This window comes from Urocitellus parryii, chromosome 4 (genome assembly GCF_045843805.1).
Source record: "Urocitellus parryii isolate mUroPar1 chromosome 4, mUroPar1.hap1, whole genome shotgun sequence".
In the NCBI taxonomy this organism is placed as follows: Eukaryota; Metazoa; Chordata; class Mammalia; order Rodentia; family Sciuridae; genus Urocitellus; species Urocitellus parryii.
The window spans coordinates 6,064,501-6,091,283 of NC_135534.1; the positions used below are offsets into that span (position 1 = coordinate 6,064,501).

General features: G+C 47.8%; 1 protein-coding gene across 1 annotated transcript; it reads right to left on the reverse strand.

Moving 5' to 3' along the window:
- Window positions 1–17,905: 17,905 nt before the first annotated feature.
- Window positions 17,906–25,822, reverse strand: Ssh3 (slingshot protein phosphatase 3). Its single transcript, XM_026396556.2, has 14 exons — window positions 25,684–25,822; window positions 25,190–25,227; window positions 24,385–24,607; window positions 23,112–23,230; window positions 22,963–23,034; window positions 22,680–22,745; window positions 22,395–22,583; window positions 22,198–22,291; window positions 21,858–21,986; window positions 21,713–21,759; window positions 20,895–21,041; window positions 20,473–20,673; window positions 20,111–20,384; window positions 17,906–19,053 (listed from the first exon to the last, which is right to left on the reverse strand). Exons 1-14 carry the CDS (start codon window positions 25,747–25,749, stop codon window positions 18,772–18,774), a joined length of 1,947 nt encoding a protein of 648 aa, XP_026252341.1. The 5' UTR covers window positions 25,750–25,822; the 3' UTR covers window positions 17,906–18,771.
- Window positions 25,823–26,783: the final 961 nt, after the last annotated feature.

The following is a 26,783-nucleotide window of genomic DNA, read 5'->3' on the forward strand; positions in this document are numbered from 1 at the left end:
ACACAACATCTTTGTTGGTATGTGGTGCTGAGGATCGAACCCGGGCCACACGCATGTCAGGCGAGCGCGCTACCGCTTGAGCCACATCCCCAGCCCATCAATTTTAATTTTTTTCCAAGAATGAACTTTTGTCTTTAACTTGCTCTTTTCCTAATTTATTCTTTTTTTTTTGCAAGTGGTTTTAATTATTTTACCACAATTTCCCCTTGTTTTTTACTATAATTTATTCTTGAGATATCCACATAACATAAAATTCACCTTTTTTATTACATTATTATTACTTGGACTTCTTAGCTTCCAGAACTATGAAATAAACCTCTTTCCTTTATAGGTTACTCAGTTTCCTGTGTTCTATTATTATCATTTTTATTACTTTATTTTGAAACAAATTCTCACTAAGTTGCTTAGGGCCTCACTAAATTGCTGAGGCTGGCCTTGAACTTGTGATCTTCCTGACTCAGACTCCCAAATCACTGTTATTACAGGTGTGCACTACCACACCTGGCCCTCAGGTGTTCTATTATAGCAACAGAAAACAAACTAAAACATTTAGCTAATGTTCCATCTGTGCTTGAAACAAATATTCATGGGGCTGGGGATGTGGCTCAAGCGGTAGCGGCTCGCCTGGCGTGCGTGAGGCCCGGGTTCGATCCTCAGCACCACATACCAACAAAGATGTTGTGTCCGCCGAGAACTAAAAAATAAATATTAAAAAATTCTCTCTCTCTCTCCTCTCTCACTCTCTCTTTAAAAAAAAAAAAACAAATATTCATCCTGCAGTTATTAGGTGGAGATGTTTACTGTCAATTATATCATGACAGTTGAAAATGCTGTTCAGATTTTCTGTATTGTACTGCTTTTTGGTCTAGTTGTTGTCTCAGTTACTGATTAGAGAGGTTTTGAAATATCTGGCTACAATTGAGCATCTGTTTTTCCCTTTAGTTTGTCATTTTTTGTAGCTTTGTTATTAGGATTGTATCTTTCTGTTTAATTGACCCTTTTCTAAATGTCTCTTTATCTCTGCTAATTTTCTTTATCTTAAAGTTTACTTGGTCTGATGTTCATATAGCCAACAAGAATTCTTATATATTCTATTTGCATAATACATTATTTTACTTTCTGTGTACATTAAAAGTGTTTCTTTTAGATATATAGTGAGTTTTGATTTCTGTATGTGTGGGAGGGGTACTAGGGATTGAACCCAGGGTGTCATATGTTGTAGACAAGTATTCTACCAATGAACCAGTCCTCCAGCCTGGATCTTGACTTTTTAATACTGTCTAATAATCCCTTTTAATGGGAGTATTAAATTGTAGGTTTTATATTTAAAGGAAGTATTAATATGGTTGGGTTTAAGTCTACATTAGTTTGTTGGAGTTGTACTACAGATTCTTTGTTTCCCTCAAAATCTTTTTTTTTTTTAATTTATATGCAGTGCTGAGAATCAAACCTAATGCCTCACCCATATAAGGCAAGCACTCTACCACTGAGCCACACAACCCCAGCCCTGCATCCCTCAAAATTCACATGAAAGAAACTTAATCTTCAATGCAACAGTGTTGGCAGGAGAGGCCTTCAGGAGGTTTCAGGTCATGAGACTGCACTCACAGATGGATTAATGCCACTATAGGAGTGGATGTGAGAGTGGATTCAACACTCTTGTCCTTCTCCTCCTTTGCCACGTGACAGCATGGAGTTCATTCTCTCTTGTACTTCTTTTTACCTTCTACCATGTGCAAACACAGTAAGGTCCTCACAAGCTGTGATGGCTTGATCTCGGACTTCTTAGCCTCCAGAACTATGAAATAAGTTTCTGTTCTCTGTAAATTACTATGTCTTACAGGGCACAGTGGTATACACCTATAATTCCAGTGACTCGTGAGGCTGAGGCAGGCAGATTGTACATTAAAAGCCAGTCTTAGCAACTCTGTGAGACCCTCAGCAACTTAACAAGACCCTGTCTCAAAATAAAAATTAAAAAAGGCTTGGGATGTAGCTCAGTGGTAATGCACCACTAGGTTCAACCTCCAGTACCACTCCACAAAATTAGTTTCAGGTAAGCACAAAACAAACAAAGACAGGTTGCATAACAAAGAACCACAGATAAGTGTCTTAAACAACAGAGATTAATATTCTTACAATTCTGGAGGTTAGAAATATGAGATCTGTTTGCACGATTAATCCTTTTAAGGGTCCATAAGAAAAGGATCTAGGGGCTGGGGATGTGGTTCAAGCAGTAGCGCGCTCGCCTGGCATGCGTGCGGCCCGGGTTCGATCCTCAGCACCACACACCAACAAAGATGTTGTGTCCGCCGAGAACTAAAAAATAAAATATTAAAAATTCTCTCTCTCTCCTCTCTCACTCTCTCTTAAAAAAATTAAAAAAAAAAAGAAAGAAAAAAAGAAAAGGATCTAATCGAAAGTTCCTTTTTTGACTTATAAATTGCCATCTTTATATCCTCTTTCCTCTGTACATGTCTGTGTTTAAATTTTCTCTTTTCTTGAGAGCATCAGTCATTTGGATTTAGGGCTCACCTTAATGAGCTAATTTTAACTTAATACCTTGTAAAGACTCCACTTCCAAACACAATCACATTCCAAAGTACTGAAGGTTAGTTCTTCAACATACTTTTCTGTGTGTGCAGGCTGAGGACTGAACCCAGGGATTTGTGCAGGCTAAGCATGCACTCCACCTCTGCACTACACTCCTAAACCCTAACACACATTCTGAGGAGAGACAAATTTAGCCCATAACAAAGTCTATCAGCTTGAGCTTTTTCTTTGTCCCATATGCTTTTTTCCTCTGTTGTTTCCTGACTTTGAGAAACTGAAATAAACAATTTGTTTACATATAATTTGTTAGTTAACATATTATAAAATTACATATTGAATATATAAAATATAGAGTATAATTAGTATTACATTTGATTTCCTCTATTTGCTTTTCGGCTATACCACTTTTTATTATAGTTGTTCTAGAAATTATGATACACATCATTAATTTGCCAGTCTAATTGCAACTTGTTGGTGTTTCACAAATATAAAAATAACATATAATTTTATTTACTCCCCATTCTGTGCTAGTATTATATATTTTATTCCTCCATATATCATGAACTGTATCTTACAATAGTAGTGGTTTTGCTGTAAACAGTCACTTGCCTCCTGTGAGAAAAGAGTAGAAAATAAAACTATTCTTTTGGGGCTGGAATTGTGGCTCAGTGGTAAAGCTCTTGTCTAGCATATGAGAGGCACTGGGTTCAGTTCTCAGCACTGCATACAAATAAGTGAATAAAATAAAGGCCCATCAACATCTAAAAATTTTTTTTTTAAAAAAACTATAATTTTTATCCAGATAGTATCATTTCTGTGGCTCTTCATTACTTCCAATAGATCCACTTTTCAAATTTCTTTCCAGCCTAAATAACTTCCTTTGTATATCTCATAGGGTGGGTCTGCTGAAAACAAATTTTCTTTTTAAGTTTTCTGAAAATGTATTTCTCTTTCTTTTGAAAAATATTTTCACTGGACATAGAATTGTAGATTGAAATTCTTTTTCTGTCAATACTTTGAAGGTGAGATTCCACTGTTCATGGCCCTTTCTTCTGCCAAGCCTTCTCCAGTATCCTTTCAAGTCCTTCCAATGGATCTTCAATACTGGAATTTTTCAGTTACTGTTCACAGTTTCATTTTCTCTTCTGAGATTCCCTATTAAGACCACCCTATTTTCCTTAAAGCCCTTAAACATATTTATAGTAGCTACTTTAAACAACCTTGTCCACTAATTTCAATATCTGGGACATCTCAGGATATATTTCCATAGATTGCTTTTTTTTTCCTTGATTAAGGGTCATATTTTCCTCTTTCCTTGAATAACTAGTAATTTTATTATTATAGCTGGAGTTGTCTAGATAATACTTTCTTTTAAAGAACATTGAGTTTTGCTCTGGTAGGCAATTCATGTCTAGTAATTCTTGATTTTATTTTTAAGACTTTGTCTTAAGCCTATTTAAAATAACTCTCACATTATGGAAGGGGTTAGTGACCTCTGTAAAGAGCCAATTAGTAAATGATTTTCAGTTTCTCAGGCCATATGGTCTGCCACTATAGTGTATAAGCAGTCAGACAAAATGTAAGCAAATACACAGGCCTGAATTTGGCCCATGATGAGCCACATTTGGGCCAGCTTTAGTTTGACTGCCCCTGCTCTAGTCATGGTTTGTTTGATTCATTCTTTCATTCATGCATTCATTCATTCATTCATTCATTCTCATACTACTGCAATGCTGGAGATCAAACTCAGGGCCTTGCATTTGCTAAGCAATTGCTCTGAGACTGAGCTACACCCCCAGATCTTTTTAATTTATATTTTAAGACAGGGTCTTGCTTAATCTGCCTGGTGTCCTCAAACTTGTGATCCTCTTCCTTAGCCTCTCAAGTAACTGGGATTGCAGGTGTGTGCCACAGGGTTGAGCTATGGTGCCTGCTCCTATGATATGGACTTTCTGGTGTCCCAGCTCAATGTCAGGATTTAAATGAGACATTTCCACTCTGGCTAGGACAGAACATAAATTCTCCCAGCACTGTGTAACCTTTAGTGTCTCTATCCTACTCTCAAATCCACAGCAGCAGCAATTCCCTGCCAGTCTCACAAAGCCTCTGCTTAGGAGTCATCTCTCCAGGCCTTTGATTTGCAATTCCCACCTACTTCAGTAGCCCTCAGTACTGAGCTCTGTCTTACCAACTCAACAGAACTGCTGTGTTCTTTGTGATCTCACCTCTGGACTATGGTCAGCAAATTGTCCCCAGGCAGAAGTTCAGGGCCACAATTAATGTGGGACTCCAGTTCTTTTCTTCTTTCACTAATTAGTCCTGCCTGTTGTTGAAAATTAAGAATAATTCCCCTGTATATTTCACCCGGTTTTATAGTGTTTACAATGCAAGGGCTGTGACATGGTCAGGAGCAGATGTCCTAAAAGTCAACAATTTAAAAAACTTGTTTTTCAGCTGGGTGTGGTGGCACACACCTGTAATCCCAGCAACTCAGGAGGCTGAGATAGGACTGCAAGTTCAAGTTATCAGCAATTTAGGGAGTAAAACCCTAAATAAATAAATACATAAAAAGGGCTACAGATGTGGTTCAGTAGTTAAGCCCCTGGGTTCAATCCCTGGTACCAAAAATGAAAAAAGTAAAACAAAAACAAAGAGTTTTTCTTTTTTTTCATTTTCTGCCCATCATAAAGGAAGCAATAAAACCCTAGCTGCAAATTAACATACACAGCAGTGCATCTTAATTTCTAAATATCTTTTCCCACTTAAAGAAACTAAGGATCTTTGGATGAAAGACTGATATGGGTCAAGAAAAATACAAGGTATATTATGCTGTGATAGAAAGCAACAAAGTGCTCAAAGATTAACAGGAACATGACAAAAAGACCTAAGGCCAGTTAAAGGAGCCCTTATTGGCCAGGTATAAGAAAATTTGACCATCCAAAAGAATAATGAGAGCTGGAGTTGCATCTCAGCAGTAGAGCGTTCACCTAGCATGTGCAAGGCCCTGAGTTCGATCCTCGGCACCACACAAAAATAAATAAATAAAGGTATTGTGTTCAACTACAACTAAAAAATAAATATTAAAAAGAAAAAGAGGGGCTGGAGTTGTGGCTCAGCAGTAGAGCACTTGCTTAGCATGTGCAAGGCCCTGGGTTCGATCCTCAGCACCACATAAAAATAAATAAAGAGAATAAAGGTATTGGGTCCAACTACAACTAAAAAATAAATGTTTTTTAATAAAAAGAAGGACTGGGGTTGTGGCTCAGCGGTAGAGCACTCGCCTAGCATGTGCAAGGCCCTGGGTTGGATCCTTAGCACCACATAAAAATAAATAAACAAAATAAAGGTATTATGTACAACTAAAAAATAAATATTAAAAAAAAGAAAAGAAAAAGAATGAGCTGGGTAACCACGTGTGTAATCCCAGCAATCTGAGAAGCTGAGGAAGAAGGATCTCAAGTTAGAGGCCAAACTCAACTATTTAGCAAGATGCAGACTCAAAACAGAATAAAAAGAGCTGGAGATGTAGCTCAGTGGCAGAGCACCCCTGGTTCAGTTCCCAGCAAAACACACACACACACACACACACACACACACACACACACACACAATGATTGCAATGACATAGCACACTGAACAAAAACAGAACAGATGACTCTTATAGTAATACTGAAAAAGAGGGCAAGGGAAAATTCTTTTTTTACTGAATAATAACATCTTATTATATTAAATGCATAATAAATGTAGAATATGACTTATTTTCTCTCCCCACCCCTTTCTTTCTTTCTTTTGGTACTGAGGAATTAACCCAGGGGTGCTTTACCACTGAGCCACATCCACCGCCCTTTTTAAAATTCTTTTGAGACAGGTTCTCACTAAATTGCTGAGGGGAAAGAATGACATAATTTTTAAAAAATATTTTTTAGTTGTCAATGGACCTTTCTTTTATTTATTTTTATGTGGTGCTGAGAATTGAACCCAGTGCCTCACATATGCTAGGCAAGCGATCTACCACTGAGCCATAATCCCAGCCCCAAGAATGACAAAATTTAAACAATACCTCGAAGTAAGTAATTTATGTAAATACTATCATTTGATGCTAAAATCAGTGGTTGAAGGGTTGGAGTTATAGCTCAGTGGTAGAAGACTTGCCTAGCATGCATGAAATCCCGGGTTCCATTCCTAACACTAGAAAAATAAATAAATAAATGGAAATAAAGTCGATGATTGATAGATTGTTGGGGAACAGGATAGTCACATGGTCTCAAACTACCATCCAACAAATTACTAAATATTACAAGGGAACAAGGGTCCCTTGAAAATGAAGAGTTCTCACAGACACAATCCTTTATGTTTTTAAACATAATGCCATCTTTTCTTAGCTTTTACCTTTATTTTATTTATTTTTATTTATTTGTGGTGCCGAGAATCAAACCCAGTCCCTCACATATGCTGGGCAAGTGCTCTACCACTGAGCTACAACCCCAATCCCCACAAACACAATCTTTTTTTTTTTTTTTAAGAGAGAGAGAGAATTTTTAATATTTATTATTTTTTAGTTTTCGGCAGACACAACATCTTTGTATGTGGTGCTGAGGATTGAACCCCGGCCGGCCGCACGCATGCCAGGAGAGCGCGCTACCGCTTGAGCCACATCCCCAGCCCCACAAACACAATCTTAACTCAGTAGTTAAAATTAATATCACTAACAATAGCATAAAGCAACATTGTCTGACTAAAATAATGCAACAAAAGGAAGAACCTGTTATATTATATTCCTATGTGGTATTGTAGGCAAAAAGGCTCAACCTTATTTACCCATTAGGAAACATTCAGACGAACACAAATTGAGGGATAATCTATAAAACAACTAGTTGGAGTCTTAAAAATGTCAACATCATGAAAAACAAAGATGCAGGGAGGCCAGGGGTTTTGTTGTTGTTTGTTTGTTTTGTGGTGCTAGTGATCAAACCCATGGACAGGACAATCAAAATAATCTGAGATCTCTGATTGGATTCTGAATCAAAGTTTTAAAAAAAGCTACAATGTAAAATTAAGGGACATTTAGAGAAACACAATTTTGTTCTGTAGTCTGGATAATAAAATTGTATCACACATGTCATCACAGTGACTCGGAGGCTGGAGCTGAACGATTGAAAATTCGGGGACAGCCTCAGCAACTTACAGAGACCCTGTCTTAAAATAAAAAATAAGCAGGGCTGGGGATGTAGCTCAGTGGAACAGCACTTGCCTACTATGTGTGAGGCCCTGAGTTCTATCCCCAGCATTTAAAAAATAAATAAATAAATAAATAAATAAACAAACAAATAAATAGGACTGGTCATGTAGCTCAGTGGTAGAGCGCCTCTAGGTTCCATTACCACTACTGCAAAAATTAAATTAATGAAATAACTTTAAAAATGCATCATTATATCTTGGTGGCTATGGAAAATAGTTTGTCAGTTCCTCAGAAAATTTAACAGAATTACCATATAGTCTAGCAATTCCACTCTTAGGGAAGCACCCAGATGAACTGAAAGCAGGCACCCAAAAAGATGTAAATCTATGTTTAAAGCAGCATTATTCACAACAGCCAATGGTTAAAACAATCCAAATGTCTATCAACATATGAATGCATTAAGTGTGTTATGTCCACAAAGAGAATATTACTCAGTCTTAAAAAGGAATGAAATTCTGATACATGGTACAACCTGGGTGCACCTTGAAAACACTATACTAAGTGAAATAAGCCACACACAAAAAGCACAAGCAAGGTCTGCTTTCAATTACAATAAGTAGATGAAGAGGCAAATTCACAGACAGGAAGTAGAATAAAGGCTGCTGGGAAAAAAACAGGCAGCTATTATTTAATTTGTAGTTTCTCTTTGTGATGATGAAAAAATTCTAGAAACAAATAGTAACACTGGTTGCATAATATTGTGAATGTACTTCATGCACAATTGGTAAAAAAAAAAATGGCAAAACTGTAGATTTTGTATTATGTTTATTTTACCAGAATTCTCTTTATTTTAAAAGGATATTCTGGGTAGGTAGGACAATGTTCTTATTACTAGGAGATATGAGTCAAAATATTTAGGAAGGAAGTGTCTTAATGCTTGAAACTCACTTTCAGTGGGTCCAGAAAAAGAGAAAAGAAATGTGCAGGGCTTGGGATGTGGCTCAAGCGGTAGCGCGCTCGCCTGGCATGCGTGCGGCCCGGGTTCGATCCTCAGCACCACATACCAACAAAGATGTTGTGTCCACCGAGAACTAACTAAATAAATAAATATTTAAAAAATTCAAAAAAAAAAAAAAAAAAAAACAAACAACAAAAAAAAGAGTATGTAAAAAAAAAAAAAAAAGAAATGTGCAATAACAACAACATGTAAGGTATAAGTTTCACAGGACTAGTCTTTGAACTTCTCTGTAGATCAGAAATTCCTCAAAAAAAAAAAAAGTGTCCCATAAATACTTTTTGAATGGAGAGATCAATGCTGGAGGGGACATTCCCAGCTATAGAGACCAGCATACGCAAAAGTGAAGAGGTGGGAAAAGTGTTTTCAAGGAGTGATAGGTGGTCTAGTTTGATCAAAGCAGGAGACAGATATGAACTGAGTCGTCCTGGGAGTTAAAGACAAGAAAGGCAGGGCAGGCTAGGCCCAGATTGGGAAAGGCCCTCATGGAAAGCAGCCTGTAGTACACCTGAAGGCATAGGAGCAATTGGTGAAGTATCCAGCATGACACTATTACAGCAGGGCAGCCCTAGAGCAGGGACTGGGGTAAGGTGAGAAGTGGGGACAAAGGCCCTGGAGAATCTGATGACTGATTAAGGTGGAAAGTGAGTTATCACCTGGAGGTTCACTTTGTAAGGGACAGAGGAACAGAAGAGTCAGCAGGAGGGCCTGTTAGGAGCTCCAGTGTGGAAGGAAAGAGAATTAGTTTGGTCCTCTCCTAGCCTTCTTGTCAAATGAATCCTTCATAGTCCCTCAGATTCCAAAAGCGCTCCAACCAGCAACAGAATTCTCCTTCCAAGGACAGCTTCTCCTTCAGACCAGCCTCACCGGGCCCCACAAGCCACTCCCAGACCATGAAGCCCACAGATAATCAGCCTCCTGATGCCTTCAGTTCTGTGATTGGTGTCCTTTCAACCTAGTTCCTTCCTACTTCACCTTCACGTGATTCCTACTCTTCCTTCCTCACCCTCCTCTCTTACTGAGTCCTTTCTCCTTTGTAAGAGGAGAGGAATCAGAGAATCTGCCCAGGCACACAAGTCCTGTAGTGTGCAAGCCCACCTGGACACTCCTAGGAGGTGGAGGTGCAGAAGCCAGGCAAGGGCCTCTGCCCCTGTAGTCAGCAGAGGTAGCTGGCCCTGCCTAGAGGGAAGGAGGGAGGGAGAGAGGGAAGAAATGACTGAACAGGGCTGAGGTGAAATGTGAGGCTGGAACAGGATAGTGGGGTGAGCCAGTGAGGACTGTGGGCAGACTGTGCTCATAACCTAAGAACTTGGATCTCATATAGAAAAGCCTTGCTCTGGGCCAGCTCCACCCACCACACAGTAGGCTCAGCAGTACCTGGGTGGAAGAATCTCCGCTTATCAGCTCAGGCATCCCACGAACCCCAAAATAAATCCATCTGTTGCAATCAAACTTCTTATTTGCCCACAAGGCACTCAGCCTCACTCCCAATGTCCCATTTTTGTGCTGAAGACAGCTTCAGGTCAGCAGCAATGTGGGCCTTCTGAGGAGGCAGAGTTCAGTTCAGCATTGGGATGACGAGATCATCAGACTGTGGACAGAGCTATAGGAGGCATCTAGCTGAGCCACCAATGAAGGGAAGAGTATAGAGAAGGTCTCCTGAGGACCAATGCTGGCAGGAGTCAGTCCATCCAACTAAATTTGCTGCCTGGGGAGACGGTCAGCTGCTGTCCCAGGGCAAAACTGCCTAGCAAGCCTCTGCAGGCCAAACAAAGATTAACCACATGGGACGTATATAACCAGATCCCTCTTCGCTCCAGCCTTCTTCACCCAAACCTGCCTCCACAGCTCTCTCTGGCTTGAGTTAGGACAACAGACAGAACCTACTTTAGCCTCAGCTTGTACCTCCTTGTGCCCTTCCTGCCACCTCCCCACCTAAACCTCGTGACTCACTGAGATCTGCCAGGAGTGCCAGTGGTGTGGGGTGTGGCATCATCACCCAGGCCAATCTCAAACCAGGCAGGTTCTTGATAACTTCCCTCCCCATGCAGTAGGGGAAGAGCTTTCCTACTCTGGGTCCTTTAGGCCAGACTCAGAATCCCCTTCAAGCATCCCAGCTATCCAGGGTGCCTATATGGGAAAAAACAAACCTTGCAAAGCCAAGAGAAGGAGCACCAGCTCACAGATGAGATCTACCACCATGAGAACAAGTGCCTTCTGGCAAGGGCTTAATAAGGCTCCTCCTTGCCAAGCACAGTGCAACAAACTGTAATCCTAGCAACATGGGATGCTGAGGCAGGAGGATTATAAGTTTGAGGCCAACCTCAGTAATTTAGTGAGGCCCTAAGAACTTAGTGAGACCCTGTCTTAAAATACAAAATAGAAAGGGCTGGAGATGTAACTCAATAGTAAAATGCCTCTGGGTTCAATCCCCAAGACCAAAAAAAGAGAGAGAGAATGAGACCTCTTAATCTGTCTCATGACAAAGCGATGCTGAGCTGGGCTACAAAGGTGAGGAAAATAGACTGGATACTTTTGGTTGAAACAAGGAAGAAGGAAGGTGTTGGTCCAGTTTCAGGGAGACAAGGACCATGGCCTCCCCAGTGGGAAGAGGGCATCCCCTTAGCAATAACAGAGGCTATAAAGATCACTGGTCCCAATGCCATCATTTAGCACTTTGGCTTATAACCTAAGAACTCAGATCTCATAGAAAAGTAAGTCATATAATCAAGTGTGGTGGCACACATCTATAATCCTAGCTACTCAGGAGGCTGAGGCAAGAGAATGATAAGTTGAAGGCTAGTCTGGGCAACTTAGTGAGGTTCTTTCTCAAAATAAAAAATAAAAAGGATTGGCTCAGTGGTGAAGCACCTCTGGGTTCAACCCCCAATACTACACCAAAAAGTAAAAGTCATATTACGAGACTGTCTGATGTTGCTGAGATCAAATGAGATCCTATATAAATGACAGTGCTTTGTAAATGTAAAGGACCATTATATCCCTATAGCCAGCTGACAAGGCATCTGTGGTGGACACTGAGCTGTCATGACTTCCTCTCAAGCACCAGGCCTGGAGTTACTATGCTTTCCATGACTTTTATCTGCAAAGAAATCATAACATGCCCTGCAGGAACTCACCTACAGCCAGTGGAGTGGGAGCAAACTGCAGAGGCAGGATGAATAGCAGAGCAAGGCTCTGGGTATGAGCAAAGGCTGTCACAAGGAGGATACAAATTCACCTTGGCTCCTGTCCCCAGAAAAAGGAGCACTTTTGGCCCCTTAGAGTTCTGCACCATCCCATATCTAGACCAAAAAAAAAAAAAAAAAAAAAAAAAAAGTGGTCAGTTGTGCTTTACCCCCTATCTGGTTGTACCTACTTACTCTCCCCTATCTGCTGAGCCACACAGGAGTCCTGGGTAATTAAGGCCATTAATGAGTTAAATAGGCCCTGTCCTTGAATCAATTCCATGTCAATCTTCTCAACTTGTGCCCTCAAGAGACACCTCCATCCAAGTCCTGAGGTAGGCCTCGTCCCTGTGGGTCACTGGGTACCTGTCTCTGAGGGATTTACTGTGGTGGTAGCTTCTGGGAAGGACTGAAGACAAGGCCCCAGAAATCAGCCTCAAGATGGAGTTGCTAAAGCCAACTTTGTTCCTTTGTAGCACCTGCAGGCCTTGGTAATCTGCTGGCATGGTGGTCCTAGTTTCCCACTGGCAGGTGGGTCACCGATAGGAGAGAAAGTGAGCCATAGAAAAACAGAGCCAAAGATGGGCACAAGAGCCAAAGGAATATCTGAACTGGTCCTCAAGACCGCTGCATGATCCTAGGCTCTGCTTCCTCTCCTTCCAACTCCTCACCTCAGGTTCCAGGAAAAGAGGCTCACAGACCTTCCTCTCTTTGAAATCTTGTCCACTGGGCTCTCAATTGGCTGGTATTATACTAAACATGACAAAAATCAGGCCCTTGCTCTATAATCATTAGCCCATTTGCATTCTTCCCTTACTGGAGTGGCTGTAAGAGGAAAGTAAGTCTAATTAGAGGCCCAGGGTAATACCAACACTCCAGTTTGGTCCTCTCTGTAGGAAACTCACGGCCTCTATAAATTCATTGTTACGTGCTATGTGCCAACCACATGTCAAGCAGTGGTAAAACACTGACCAAAACCTAACCCCTACCTTCTAGTCAGGGCTACAGACATTTCTCCTCTGTGTGCCTCAAAGCTATGGGAAGGGTGTGCAGAATATCTCTTCCCTACTTCTTGGTTTATGCACACTTTCCACATGCTTTAGGAGGCTCACACGCAGCAGAAGTCTCTGGTCTCTAAGTCTCCATAGCATGGTTACCTGTATCCCACCTCCCTTATTTATTTATCTATTTATTTATTTATTCATTCAATTTTGTACCAGGGATTGAAACCAGGGGTTTTTAACCATTGAGCCACATTCTCAGCGCTTTTTATGTTTTATTTTGCGACAAGTTCTTGGTAAATTGCTTAGGGCCTCGCTAAGTTGCTGAGGCTGGCTTTGAACTTGCAATCCTCCTGCTTCAGCCTTCCAAGTCACTGAGATTACAGGCGTGCACCATTGCGCCCAGCTACCCGTACCTCTCTTATGATACATCACTTTCAACTTCAATTATGTGTGTCTGTACACATAACTGATTTCCCCCACAAGAACTTATGTTTCTTGAGGGCAAAGGTTTTCTTATACATCATTGTATCCCTCAGAGTACCCCCTGAATAGTGCCAGGTAGATAATAAGTGCTCAAAAAGTGCCCAGGAAATAGTTTGCTTCATAACATGTAAGTGCTCACATGCTCTACAAATCTTAAGGAAGGAAAGAATCTTCCCCACCATGTGTTGTTGAGCCTTGTGTCCTCCCTAGATACTGTGTGGTGCGGTAATGATAAAAACTAGACTACCAGTGAAGGGGCGGATACACTGGCCTTGAACATCCAAACGTGGGTAAAGAAGACTCTAGCTTCCCCCACCAGAATCAGCCCATAAAACCATTCTGCCTAGAAGAATGGATTTGCCCAGAAATAAAGAAAACGACTTCAGAAATTAGGAAAAGAGTTAGTGGATGCTTTAAGAATATTAAAAATCCGAGACTTGGGATAATGCTTACTATCTGCAAATGCTGGGCTAAAAAAGGCATGTGCAGTATCTAGTTTAATCCTTCAAAACCAGAGGTGCTACTGTCATGATCCCCAGTTACGCACGCACAAGTCCTCATGAGTCTCAAGCAACCAAGCACAAGTTTCTCTGACTCCGAGTCCCAAGGTGAGATTCTTTCTCAAACCAACCTAGTTCCCTTTCTTCTTGCACGTGGTGCTCAGTGAGGAGCAATGAACCCACCATGGGGTAAAGTATCGCCCACTAGAAGACACCCTGGGGTTCATCTGTTTCAAGCCCTTATTTTACCGAGAGGTGAACCTGGGCTCGGCCAGATAAAGGAGTTTTCTTTCCTCTGGGCCACACAGCGCCAGGGGCTGCTCTGCGAGAGCATCGCAACGGATCTGAGGATTTCGGTCCAAGTCCTATTTTACCTGCCGGGAGGCGGGGAACGCGGGAGTGGCACTGAACCCAGAGGGGCTGGGAGTCCCGAGACCACCCACCACAGAGAAGGTTCCAGCCCCAGGCGCCTTGGACGCCTGCCGAGCGCCACCTCCACGTGCGCACGCGGCGCGAGCCACCCCCGCCGGCCGCCCGCGCCCGGCCCGCGCTTCAGGAGTACCTGCCGTCGGCGCGCAGGCCCTCGGAAGGAGGCGACCAGCCCTGGCGCTGGGGGAGTTGCGCTGCGCCGGCGCGAGCCAAGCCGGACGCGGACCGACCCAAGCCCCGGCACCTCAGAACGCCGAGCCCCAGGAGCCCGCAGATGCCGGGACGCCCGGACGAATACGGGAGGGATGGTTCCGGAAAGCAGGACAGGACCCGCCTCGCTCCCTCAAGCGTCCCACTAAGCCCACTCAATGGTCTGCAGACCGGTCCTAGCTCCAGTGCACCTTCGCAGGAGCAACAGCCTACCCCAACTCGAGACTTGCGCGGCCCGGACTCCAGGGTCGAGGTTCCCATGGAAACTAGAAGACGCTCTTTGCGCCTGCGCGGGAGCGCTAGGCACCCTGGGAAATGTGGTTTCCACGGCCACCCCGGGGTCGGAGGAATGGACGCAAGGTGGCGCTCGAGCGTTGCGGTTCTGTTGAGCCTGGCTCCCAGGACTGACCCCGGCCGCGGCCGCCGCAGGACAGTCCTTGAAGGTAGTTTCTCACGCAGTCGGGCTCTGAGGAGTCTAGGGTGCGGGGTAAAGGGGAGGACGCCTTTGATTTTGCAGTTTGAAGATGGGGCTCCCCTGGTGCTGGGTGGAGGAGCGGCCGCGTCGAACATCCGGCCCCAGCTCGGGGCCTGGCAGGGCTGGACTGGCCCAGGATGGACCGGCTGCCCAGGCACCCCAGCTCCTTGTTGCCGCGGGGCTCTTGGGGCTGGGCATCGGGTAGTACCCCAGCACTGGCCGCCCTAGGGCGGTCCTTGGGCAGAACTGTGAGTCAGTGAGTTGACTGTCCAGACTCCACTCCAGAGTTAGGTCCTGGGATGAGAATCTAGAAACCTGGATCTGATTCAGGCTCCGTTTTTGATTCAGTGTTTAACTCCTCTAAGTCCAGAAACCGTGTTATAAGGCCCTCCGTTTTTTCCTCTGGGATTGTTGCGTGGTGATGACATGGCTGTGTAGGCTGCACGGCTCTCTAAGGACATAAACAGACTTTGCCCTTCACTGTAAATTGGTGCAACTTCTTGGAAAGATATTAAATGATGACTCACAAAATTTAAAATGTGCATAACCTTTGCTTTAGCAATTCTAGAAATCCATACTACAGATTTAGTGGCTAAGTATGTGGAAAGATGTATATACAGGAGTGATTAATGAGACATTGCTTGAAATGGGATTAAAAAAGTGTTCATCCATAAATAACTGCCTAAATAAATGATGAATTCCATAAAATGGAATATTTGTGGTGATTTTTTAAATGAGGCAAATCTTTATGTGCCAGCGTGGAACTTGTAATACAAAAAAAAAATTCTAAGTGCAAAATAGTATGTTAGTATGCTGTCGTGTTTTAAAAGAATATACATACTCATGTATTTGATGGCATACGCATGGATTGTCTTCGGAGGGCCTCAGAAGGTGTATCAGCTGTTGCCTATAGAGATAGAAGTGAGGGACCAGAGGACATGGTCAGAGCCTTTTCATTTTATATCCTTCTTAGCTATTTGTTTTCTTCTTTTTTTTTTTTTAATTATTTATTTATTTAAGTTTTCAGTGGACACAACATCTTTGTTGGTATGTGGTGCTGAGGATCGAACCCGGGCCACACGCATGCCAGGCGAGCGCGCTACCGCTTGAGCCACATCCCCAGCCCTTCTTCTTCTTTTTCTTAGCAATTTGTGTGAGCTTTATATATGCTTATTGTTCTTAATTATTTCTATTTTAGTGCAAACAGTTTCCCCTCCAGTCTGTTACCCAAATGCCAAATTTTACTTAAGAGTTATGGATTCTAGTGTGTGTTGGGGGCGCTGTGCAGTTCATTGAACCCCACTTTTTGATGTGCCCAGGTTGCAGAAGGCAGAGCCTGGCATTGGCTTTTGTCCTGACACTGTAGCGCTACCCATCTGCAACCCCAGGCTAAGACTACTGAAGGAGCAATCTGGTGATACTACTGGTTGAGTGCAGGAAGGTGGGCAGCCCCAGTGTTTGCTCAGGCAGATGGATCATGAATGGAAACTAGCTTATCCACCTTGTGACCTGAGGCATGCCACCCAGACAGGTGCAAATGATTCCTCTTCTGTAGAGCACACAGAGACTGAATTCTTGCTATGGGTAAATGGCATTCATTGTTAACAAAAATCTAGTGGGGAGGGGTTCTTAGAGCTAAAAGTCTAATCCCTTTGTTTTACAGAAAGAATCAGAGACTTAAAGTGAAATAACTTGGAATTGTGAAGCCAGAGCAGGAGTCCAAGTCTCCTGCCCCACAGTGCTTTAGGGTTAGAGTAGTCTGGGCATCCCCCAGGGGCTGGGAGATTCATTTGTAAAGCTTGGTACATGGTCTCAATGAGTGTGAAGAGGTTCAGTGCCAGCTCCTATCTCTGAGCCCTGGTTTGAACAAAGGAACTGAGTACTACTTCCTTCCCCCAACAGTGTAGTATATCGTGGGGCACCTGAGAGAATGATCTTGGGAAGAGACAAAAATGACAAAGATGGAAGCATTGACTCTTCTTAAACACTAAAAGAACCTCTAGGCCAAAGGAGTAGGGTCACCAAACATCCTTCTCTGGCATTTATTAGTTGGCTTGGAAAATCAGGCTCTTTTTCATTGTAGGAGAAAGGTGATTCTTTTGTTTGTTTGTTTTATTATTTATTTATTTACTTATTTTTGGTACCAGGGATTGAACTCAGGGATACTTGATCACTGAGCCACATCCCCAGCCCTATTTTGTATTTTATTTAGAGATACAGTCTCACTGAGTTGCTTAGCACCTCGCTTTTGCTGAGGATGGCTTTGAACTTGAGATCCTCCTGCCTCAGCCTCCTGAGATGCTGGGATTACAGGCATGCATCACTGCGCCTGGCTTATTTATTTTTATGTGGTGCTGGGGATGGAACCCGGTGCCTCACACATGCTAGGCAAGCGCTCTACCATTGAGCTACAACCCCAGTCCCATAAAGGTGATTCTTGGAACCATAAATATGCTCAAGAACTGGCATCAAGTGTCCAAAAGAAGTTTTAGCTTTTGGAATAGGTTGGTCTTGCCCAAATAGGCAGTAGCATCTTCCATTTCTTCATATATAATTCCCTTCAGCTGTCCCAACAGAGCCAAATGCCTGCTCCCCGTGTAGACATGTTCTCCTGTGAGGGAGCCTGCATGGCCAACATTTACCCAGGCCCTGCCCTAGAGAGGAGGGAAATAGCACTTGTCACCCCTCCTCTCCATTTTAACTCCCACTCCACCCCCAAATATACCACTTGCCCAAACTGAGCTGTCACAGGACACCTGGGAACAGTGACAAAACTGGAAGGAGTAGGAGAGGCCAACCACCTCCTTTTAGAAACAGAGAAGGATCTGAGTGAAAGACAGATGGCTTTATCATCAAATGTAAAATCACAATGTGAAAAAATTTTGTTTTATTTCTCAGTACAAAGTCAGATACTATAAGACTGAAAAACTGGCCAGAGGCCACAAAGGACAGAAGGCGGCTCTTTGGCCTGATCCCCCAAGACCCATTGAGGGCCATGGAAGGACTGGGGGCAGCAGCAGGCCAGTTGTGAAGTGTGTGAAGGAGGTGACCTGCCAGCTCCCTCAGAGCCTCTGGGGCTGGGGATTGAGGGTCCTTTCTGCCTTTGGGGACCACTGGTTCAATGGCAATAGGTAAGGGTAGAAGGACCAGGATAGGATGTACAGGAGTTGAGGTGAGGCCTGAGCCAGAAAATTTGCCTTTAAAAGTTCTATTTTTGATTCCGTGACTGCAAGTGAATATTTTAGGGAGCGTTGAGAATGAAACTAGGGTGCCCTCACTCCCCAAGGCACCTTCAGTAGCTCTACCCACACCCCAGTAGAAAGTTCTGAGCTCTTGCCGGGCGCAGTGGTGCACACCTGTAATCCCAGCGGCTCGGGAGGCTGAGGCAGGAGGATCACAAGTTCAAAGCCAACCTCAGCAATGGCGAAGTGCTAGGCAACTCAGGAAGACCCTGTCTCTAAATAAAATTCAAAATAGGGTTGGGGATGTGGCTCAGTGATCGAGTGCGCCTGAGTTCAATCCCGATACCAAAAAAAAAAGAAAAAAGAAAGTTTTGAGCCCTTGATAGGTGGTTTGAGATTTAAGGCTGTAGGTGGTGCTGTAGTGACAAGGTCTGGGTAGTCCTGCCAGGAGGAGCTCAAGGGAGAGTGTGCGGGCCTCAGGTGTGAGGGGTGCTTGTCTGAGGGCAGTGGATCAGTTTCTCTGTTTAAAGCCTAAGGGGAGAAGGCGTGTGTGAGGTCAGGCCTCGCCCTCCGCTCCGCTTTCGTCCACACTGGCCTGCCTCACCACCTTCCGAAGCCTAGGTGTGGAGGATATTCCAACCTTCGGCCCCTGTTCCTGCTCCTGGAAGGCCCGCGTCCGGCTGGCTACGAGGGCAGCACTCTGGAGGGCAACCACAGACTGGCGAGACTTCAGGGCAGGCCAAGACCCCTTTGGGGCCTGGCGGCCTCCCTTAGCCCTTGAGAGCTGAGGGGAGCGCCTCAGAGGCTCTTCATCTGAAGACTCATGGGAGGAAAAAACCTGGAAGGGTGAAGGATAGGAAGAAGAGCCATTGGGAGGCCAGAGCCAGGAAAAGGGTAGGTGCAGGATGTTTGTCAAGTGAATACAGAAAAATAGCTGTTCTCAGGTCCTTGACCTCACCTAATTGCAGCTTTCTTCTGGCTCCTAGAAGCTCTCTCCTCACTGCCCTGAACCCGCCACCGGGGTTCACCAGCCTCTCCTCCCACCTCTCTTTGTACAGTCGGCCTAGTGGGCCACAGAAGGAACTCGGTGCCAGGCCCCCGACTAAGCTGTGTAGACTCATGGGTCTGGGTTCCTGGTGAGAATGCCAGCCTTCGGCAATGCCCACACCCATCCGTCAACCTCAGTGCTTCCCTATTGGTCCATGCAAATGCTCCTGCATTCAACAGACTCTTTCCTCTGGGTCAACCATTTGACCTTGAGTCACTGTTGAGCCTGATTTCCTCAGGCAAGGATCAGCTTCCAGTCCTAGCTTAGTGCCCTAAAGCACTTAGCACACAGGGTTCTTCCTCACTCAGTCATAACTGGGCCCTGTGACTGCTAAAGCCCTCTCCACCCCATCCTCCATCGCAGGGCTCCTCGGATTTGGGAGACCATATTACCCATCCCACCTAGGGCAAGCAAGATATGTCCCCAGGACCAAAAGCTGGCTGTGACACTCAGGGCCTGAGGAAGATGCTCATTCCACAGCTGGAAGCCAAGCCCCTTAGAAAGCAGGTCCATTTGTCAGGCTGCGTGACCTGGAATGGCTGGCTTGGCCCTGCTTCTTGATTGTTCTGCAGCTCCCAAGACCTCACCTGCCCTCACTAAGTCTCCTCAACTGCTCAGAAGGGGGAAGGGAGATGCCCAGGATGTGGTGCCCATCCTTGGGGAGCTTGGGGGACAGACTTCTCTGGTGGTGAGAGATACTAGGTGGACAAACTAGAGTAAGCAAGGACCAGGCACCCGAGATCCCCCTGCTCAGGGCCTAAAGCCAAGAACTAGTGCTGGTCTTCCCCCATCCCTCCTCCTCCTCACGGCCCCCACCACTGCAGATGGAACCCACACCCAGCCTCACCTCTGGGAGGTCACTGGCCTCGGAGGCACCCTCCAACTCTGTGGAGGGCTCCAGAAGACTGATGGACCGCATGACCCCGCGGAGGTTGATGCGCGGCCGCAGCCCTGGCTCTTCTTTTGGGGCTGCCTGGCTTTCCTCCAAGCCCATAGCTTTAACTACCCCACTGCCCCCTGGTTCTGGTGGAAGAGGTGGGAATGCTGTAGAGACTTCGGGGCCCGAGGGCTCCTCTGGGGAGCCCCCACCCACTTTCTGTTCCCAGACGTGGCTCTGCCGGCTGTGAGGAGGTGGCCTTGAGTCAGCCTTGAGTGGCCCAGCAGCCATTCCCAGCATACACCTCATCCCTCCTTGTCCCCCGTCTATACCTGGCAGTCAGGATACCCTGGTAGGTCTGTAGTTGGCGCAGAAAGCCAGGGTTGGGCCGGACAATGGGCCGGAGCTCCTGCACGTGGAGCAGAGCCTGCTCCAGGCTCCAGCCGTACTGCTTCATGGCGTAGGCCAGCACCGTGGCAGCCGAGCGGCTGACACCCATCTTGCAGTGGACCAGCACCCGGGTGCCCTGTGCTCTGAAGAGGGGGGATATGGTTGGTCCCCAGCCCTTCCTCACCTGAGGGGCTCTGCAGCATGGGGAGAGGGGCAGGTAGGGGCTTCTGACCCAGCAGAAATGGGGCTGGAGTAGGACACAGAGCTGAGGGCAGAGTGAGCAGGAGGAAGACACTGGGTCTGCCAGAAGCCGGGGCCAGCTAGTGAGACTGGGACTGGGCCGCTGGAGCCAGGAAGAACTGACCTCGCAGCCTCAATGAAGCGGTGTGTCTCTTTCCAGTGGGGCAGCAGCTGCGCCGACTCCTCATCCCAGAGGCGCACATTGTGGTAGGTGAAGCGCTCAGGGTAGAAGTTGTCAATCTCCCGGGCCATGTTCAAGATGTGGCTGACCCTGTACCAAAGGGCCCAAGGCCAGGCTGACATGGACACCAGGCACCAGGCCCACTGGCCACCAGACCCAGCAGACCTTGGGTGTTTCTGTTTAGTTCTGGGCTCTGAAAGTCAGGTAGTGCAGCGCTCCTGGTGGGAAGAGAGCTGAACCAGCTGGCAGATGACTGACCACGAGCACATGGTTCTACCTTCTTGGCCTTGAGTTTCCCCAGCTGGTCCAGGTGGCTGAGGTCACTACAGCAGTAACCCTTCCATTACTCTTGGAATTTAGAGCCCATCTTTTGAACTAAGTTGAGATTGGGTAGCTCTGCAGCAGCAAGTGACAGGGACTTTAGCAGGTCTCCCAGAAACCCGTGCACAGAGCAGGCAATCGGGTCCCCGCTGGAAAGGAGGGATTTCCTTCTCTCTCAAGACATGGGCAGGTGTACAGAAGCCATTTCCTGCTTGGAAAAGGTGGCCACTGCCCTCCTCTTGGCATGGTTAAGGCCCTCTGTCCTACAGGGGCCAATAGCTGGCCAGTGGGCAGTAAGGTTGCCATCCATCCTGAGAGCCCATGCAAGGGCAACAGCGTTGGGTGGGGTTAGAAGCAGAGCCAGCTGGCTAGGCCATTCCCTAAGCGGATGCTGAGAGAAGGGGAGAGCGGTGGCAGTCCTGAGAGGACCGGAGCCCCACCTGTTTCTCTGTAGCTCCTCCAGGTTGGCCGCGTTCCACTCAGAGCCCTGTGGAGTGGAGAGAAGCACCAGGCTCCCTTGCCTGTCTGTGCCTCTGAGCAGCAGCCACTGGGGTCTTGTAGCCCACCCCTGCAGCCTTTGCTCACCAGGTAGAGGTGGGGGAAGATGCGGGAAGCCCTGTCTTGCTGGGCCATGAGCAGCAGCATCTGGTTATCAATGAAGTCCCTGTACTGCTGGAGAGGGCATCCCAGGCGCAGCTCCAGGGCCTGGCGGATCTGTGGACAGCACCCAGAGGAGGAGAACTTCCTGACACGCCCCCTCCCCCCATCTGGGGCCTCTGAGGACGGTACCCTTCCCATCTAGACAGCTGAGACCATGACTGGCTTGAGGCCAGGTATGGGGGAGGGGACGGTCCAGAACTCGAGGGCAGCAGGTGGGAAGGGCTCCAGGGAGAGGCAAGCCCCGGGCCCCACCCACCCTGCCCACCTCTTTGGAAGTGATGCTCTCCAGGTCACTGGTGTCCAGCACCTCCCACAGCTCAGCCCGGATCGCCTGCTCCATCTGCTCCTGCTCTGAGGGCCTGGGAGCAGAACCCCTCAGTTAGAGGGCCCTGCCCTCTCTGCCATAGCGCCCTCCGCCTTTTCCTTCCTGCCCTTCCCCCTGGCCCTCCTCCCTGCACTGACTGGCCAGGCTCTACGCTGGGAGGTCGCAGGGACTCCAGGTCAGCCATAGCCATCCACTCGTTGAGGCAGCTCTGGTCAGAGTTCAGTCTCTCCTGGTAGTGGGCAGCCCAGGCGAGGGCACTGCCGCCGGGTATGAGGCCACTGCCCAGAGCCACCTCACATGCCTGATGCAACACCTGGAGCGTGGCCCTGGGACAGGAGAAGAGTCTGGGTCACACTGCCTTCCCTGCAGCCATCTCCCAAGGAAAAGAGGCTGCCCTGGGGCTCAGCCACTGCAACACTTACCACATGGTCTGGATAGAGATAGGCTTGAAGATTCGGCTCTGCCCACCGGATGTCACACTGAAGCCCCTGAGGAGATGAGGTGGGGGTGGGGCCAAACTCCAACTCAGACAGAGAACCTACCCATTTGCCAGATGTGGGAGTCTGAGGCCCAGAGAAATTAGGTGACTTGCCCAGGATCACACAGTGAATTTGAGGTAGAGGTAAGAGTAGGCCCCAGACCACAACCCAGGTCTGCTATTGCCCTAGTCTCTCCCCACCCGCCTCTCCAGTTGCCATGGCTTACCCATCTCCATCTAGGTACACCTGGGTGTCACTCCAGAGGGGCAAGACCAGACCTAGGGTGCAGCAGGGGGAGCTGGCAGGGACAGAGAGAGATCCATAGTCCCTAGCACCTCACTTCTTTGCCCCATCCCTTCCTCTCCCTGCTCCCACCTGCTGTCAGGGAAGTCCACCCCCAGGAGGACTGTCTCCTCCTGGCTCAGGCATTCTCTTGTGGAAACCACCAGCAGATAGCGGAGTCGCAGAGGCCGGGCTGCCTCCAGCTGGGCTGCCTGGGGAAGATGGGAGAAGTCCAAATCACAGTGTCCTTGGGGACCCTACTCTGCCACCCCATTTGGATATACCCCAATCCAGAACAGCCCCGCTGGCCCCTGTGTCTCCCACTCCCACCCCCAGTTCCCAGGTTTAAGACCAGTGCCTAGGATCCAGTGGCTCCCAACTTGTGGATTTCACAGTCCACTGAAATGTTTAAAAGGTTCTTTTTTTTTTTAACATTTATTTTTTAGTTGTAGGTGGACACAAGACCTTTATTTTTTAATTTTTTTTAATGTGGTGCTGAGGATCGAACTCAGTGCTTCATGCATGTTAAGGCAAGCACTCTTCCTCTGAGCCACAACCCCAGCCCCAAAAGGTTTTTTCTTGAAAGAAGACTATGTGGGGATAAAAGGGGGGAAGGGGCCAGGTATGGTGTAATCCCAGCAACTTGGGAAGCTGAGGCATGGGGATCACAAGTTTGAGGCCAGCATCAATAATTTAATGAGGCTGTAAGCAACTTAGTGAGACCTATTTCAAAATTTTAAAACAAGGGGCTGGGGATGTGGCCCAGTTGTAAAGTGCCCCCAGGTTCAATCCCTAGTGCCAAAAAAAAAAAAAAAAAAAGAATGGGGGAGAAATGGGACTGACAGGTGGCCCAGTTTTTGGTTTTGCCTAGAAAGGCGATTTTATAAAAACCCTACATGAGACCATAGGTTCAGTTCCCAGCACCACATACAAAAACTTTTATCACCAAAGAACTCTTAAGGGCCTAATCTTATGGCCTGTACTCCTGTTTGAAATCCAGCTTTACAAAAGACTGCATCTTGTTTTTCACATTTTGCTACTGATGTGTCTGCAGTCTTTGAGGGCTGGCCCTTAGCCTCCCTGGACATGGAGTACGCCCTGAGCACTTCTGGGTTACTCATGTCATCAGGAAGTCTCCCTCCCCTGACTCCCACCTCAAGGACCTAATTTGGCATTCATGCAGGACAAGCCTCCCAGTCTTTCACAGCCCTCCAGAGACCGGCAGCCATGACCTCGGCCTGTTAAAACGTCAGTAGCTGAAACAGTAGGGTCCTCAGGACTTGAGTAGCTCCTCCACTGCTGGGGTGCCCCCATCAGACACACAGGCTCCACCCCCTCCCCGTGTGGGCTATGGATGGCCCCTCACCAGGCGGATGTCATCCTGTGGCCTCAGCAACTCCACCATGAGGTGCAAGTGCTGCCTCTGCTCCTGTTTCTGGGGTCCTTGCCCGTTGTCTGTCTGGTCCCCAAGAGGCTGCTCTTCATCCTGAGCTTCCTCCGCTGGCTCAGAGCCGGCCTCGGCTGCATTACCACTGTCCTTCCCGTCCTGCAGTCCCAGGAGGGCCCCACGCAGCACAGCAAAGCTCTGCCTGACAGGGTGGTGGGGATCATTATGGCCCCAGGGTTCTCAAACTTCAGGGGTGTCCGAATTCCTGGAGAGTTTCTTGAAGTGGATGGTGGACCCCCTCCCCAGAGAGTCCTTAGGACTGGAGTGGAGGTGCGAGAGCTTTCTGACTGGCCCTGGTGCCGGCCGCCAGCCTGGAGAACCAGCCTCAGCCCTTGAGCCCCTCTTCACCTGGAGCAGGGATGGGCTGCTCCTTTCTCTTCCCACCTGCCCCGCGGGGAGAGGTGTAAACTTGGTGGGGGACCCAGGAGTCAGGTCCTGCCACCTCAACCTGCCCTTTGGCTAGTGAGCACTAGCCCAAGCCAAAGACTGGGGCCGTGGGTGAAGGATGCAAAGGAGTGCCAGATGACACTCCTTGAAGGAGGGAGATGGAAGCCAAGGTAGCCCTATGCGTCTGTCCCAAGCCCATCAGGCCCTGGAGCCAAGGCCCACATAGGCACTAGAGTTTGGGTGCAAATCCTCCAGGGAGAGTTCTGTCCCTGACACCTGGAGTCCAGGGTGGCCCCAGGCTGGATGGAGGCGTCTGGGTGCAGGCAAAGATGCTCACCTGCGCTGGAGCTGGCTTCTGTGCCTCGCAGCCCGGTCCTGCCGAGAAAGGAGCCCCAGGAGAGCGAGAGGGTCAGGGCGACTCTCCTTCCCTCCTTCCCTCCCTTCTCAGAGTGGGGTGTGTGGGGGGTTAGCTTGCGTTCCTTGGGGGTGCCAAGAGAAAAGGTGTCAGATGTCAATCTCTTCCCAGGCCCCTCCCTGCGGGAGGTACTATGGAAGTCCAAGTTCAAGTACAGCGGGGCGGGTGGGCTGGGGGATGCCGAGGTGTGCGAAGGGATAGCCCGGCTCTGGGCCTCAGCAACTGGGCTGGCGCTCGGGACTCGGGATCTTGCTTGGTGGGGTTCCTGGGAGCCGCAGGACCCCCAGCCCCTCGAGTCTGAGGCTGGAGGTTTCCCCCGCCCACCCCCTGGAGTAGGAGGAGGCTGCTGCGGGCAGGACGCACGCCCCCAGGCCAGCTGGCAGCCAACTGCGTGGGCAGCACCAAACCAGACTCACCGTGGGCCCCACAGGCGTGGAGTGGCCGCTGGCCGGGGGCGAGCGGCTCACTGTCACCAGGGCCATGGACTCAGGCCCGGGACACCTGGGCGAGCCCCAGGCACGACCCCCTCTCACAGACTCACGGATAGTCCCTGCCCCGCAGGACCAGGAAGGAGAGACTGGAGCCACCAGGGCCTGGCACCTCCTCAGGGGCGGCCCTTAAAGGGCCAGACTCTAGTCCAGCTGGGCTTGCAGAGCCGGTACTGAGCCACCGCGGTTTCCTCCCCTCCGGTCTCCTCAGTGCGGCCCGCCTCGCCCCGCCCCATCCACGGTGGGGGTGGGGCCGGAGGTGGGGCGCAGGTAACATTGCCCCTACCTTAACTCACTCCTGCGTTGGGTGGTTCCTGCCAGGAAGCGCTCCTGCCCCTGCCTGGGCCTGCCCCTACCCCTGCCTGGGTCCGCCCCTGCCAGGGACCTCGGTGCTCCGCCCAGTTAGATCACCTGAGCCCTTTTAGGCCAAGTCCTAGGGAGGCAGGGGATGGGGATCAAGCACGGTGAGCCTTAAGTCGAGGAATTCCACCCCAAATATCCCTTCTTTCTGCTTGGTCTTCATGCCATGGATTTTGGGAGGCGCAAGTTTGCAGAGAAATGCGGTTGGACTGTAGAAATCGCCCACGAAGCTCTAGGCAATTTGTCAGTTCGGACTTGGGTCGAGTGGGGCAGAGCTAAGCCTGGTTTACAGCTGCAGAGGGAAGTGACTTGCTCAAAGTCACTCTGATGGCACTCGCTAGAGTCAGGGTGGGGAGTGAGGGCAGAGTAGGGTCTGGAGGCCCAGCCTTTCCTCTTTCCGCCCCCCACCCCCAGAGTAGGGCCAGGTTTCAGGAAGACCAGGGCTGGATGAGAGGAGGAACCTGGTCTCCAGGTGGGGTAGGGCTCAGGGGAATTGTTCATGCAGCACCTGCTGGGTAAGGGCACTTGGCAGGTGTGTTAGCCCCTTGCAACTTCTCAGGAGATGGTCTTCTCAATTGACAGATGAAGAGATGGAGACTCAAAGAGAAGCTAAGGGGGCCATGGTCCCCTTAATCAGGTCTAAGGTCTTCATCCGTGGTTGCTCTCAG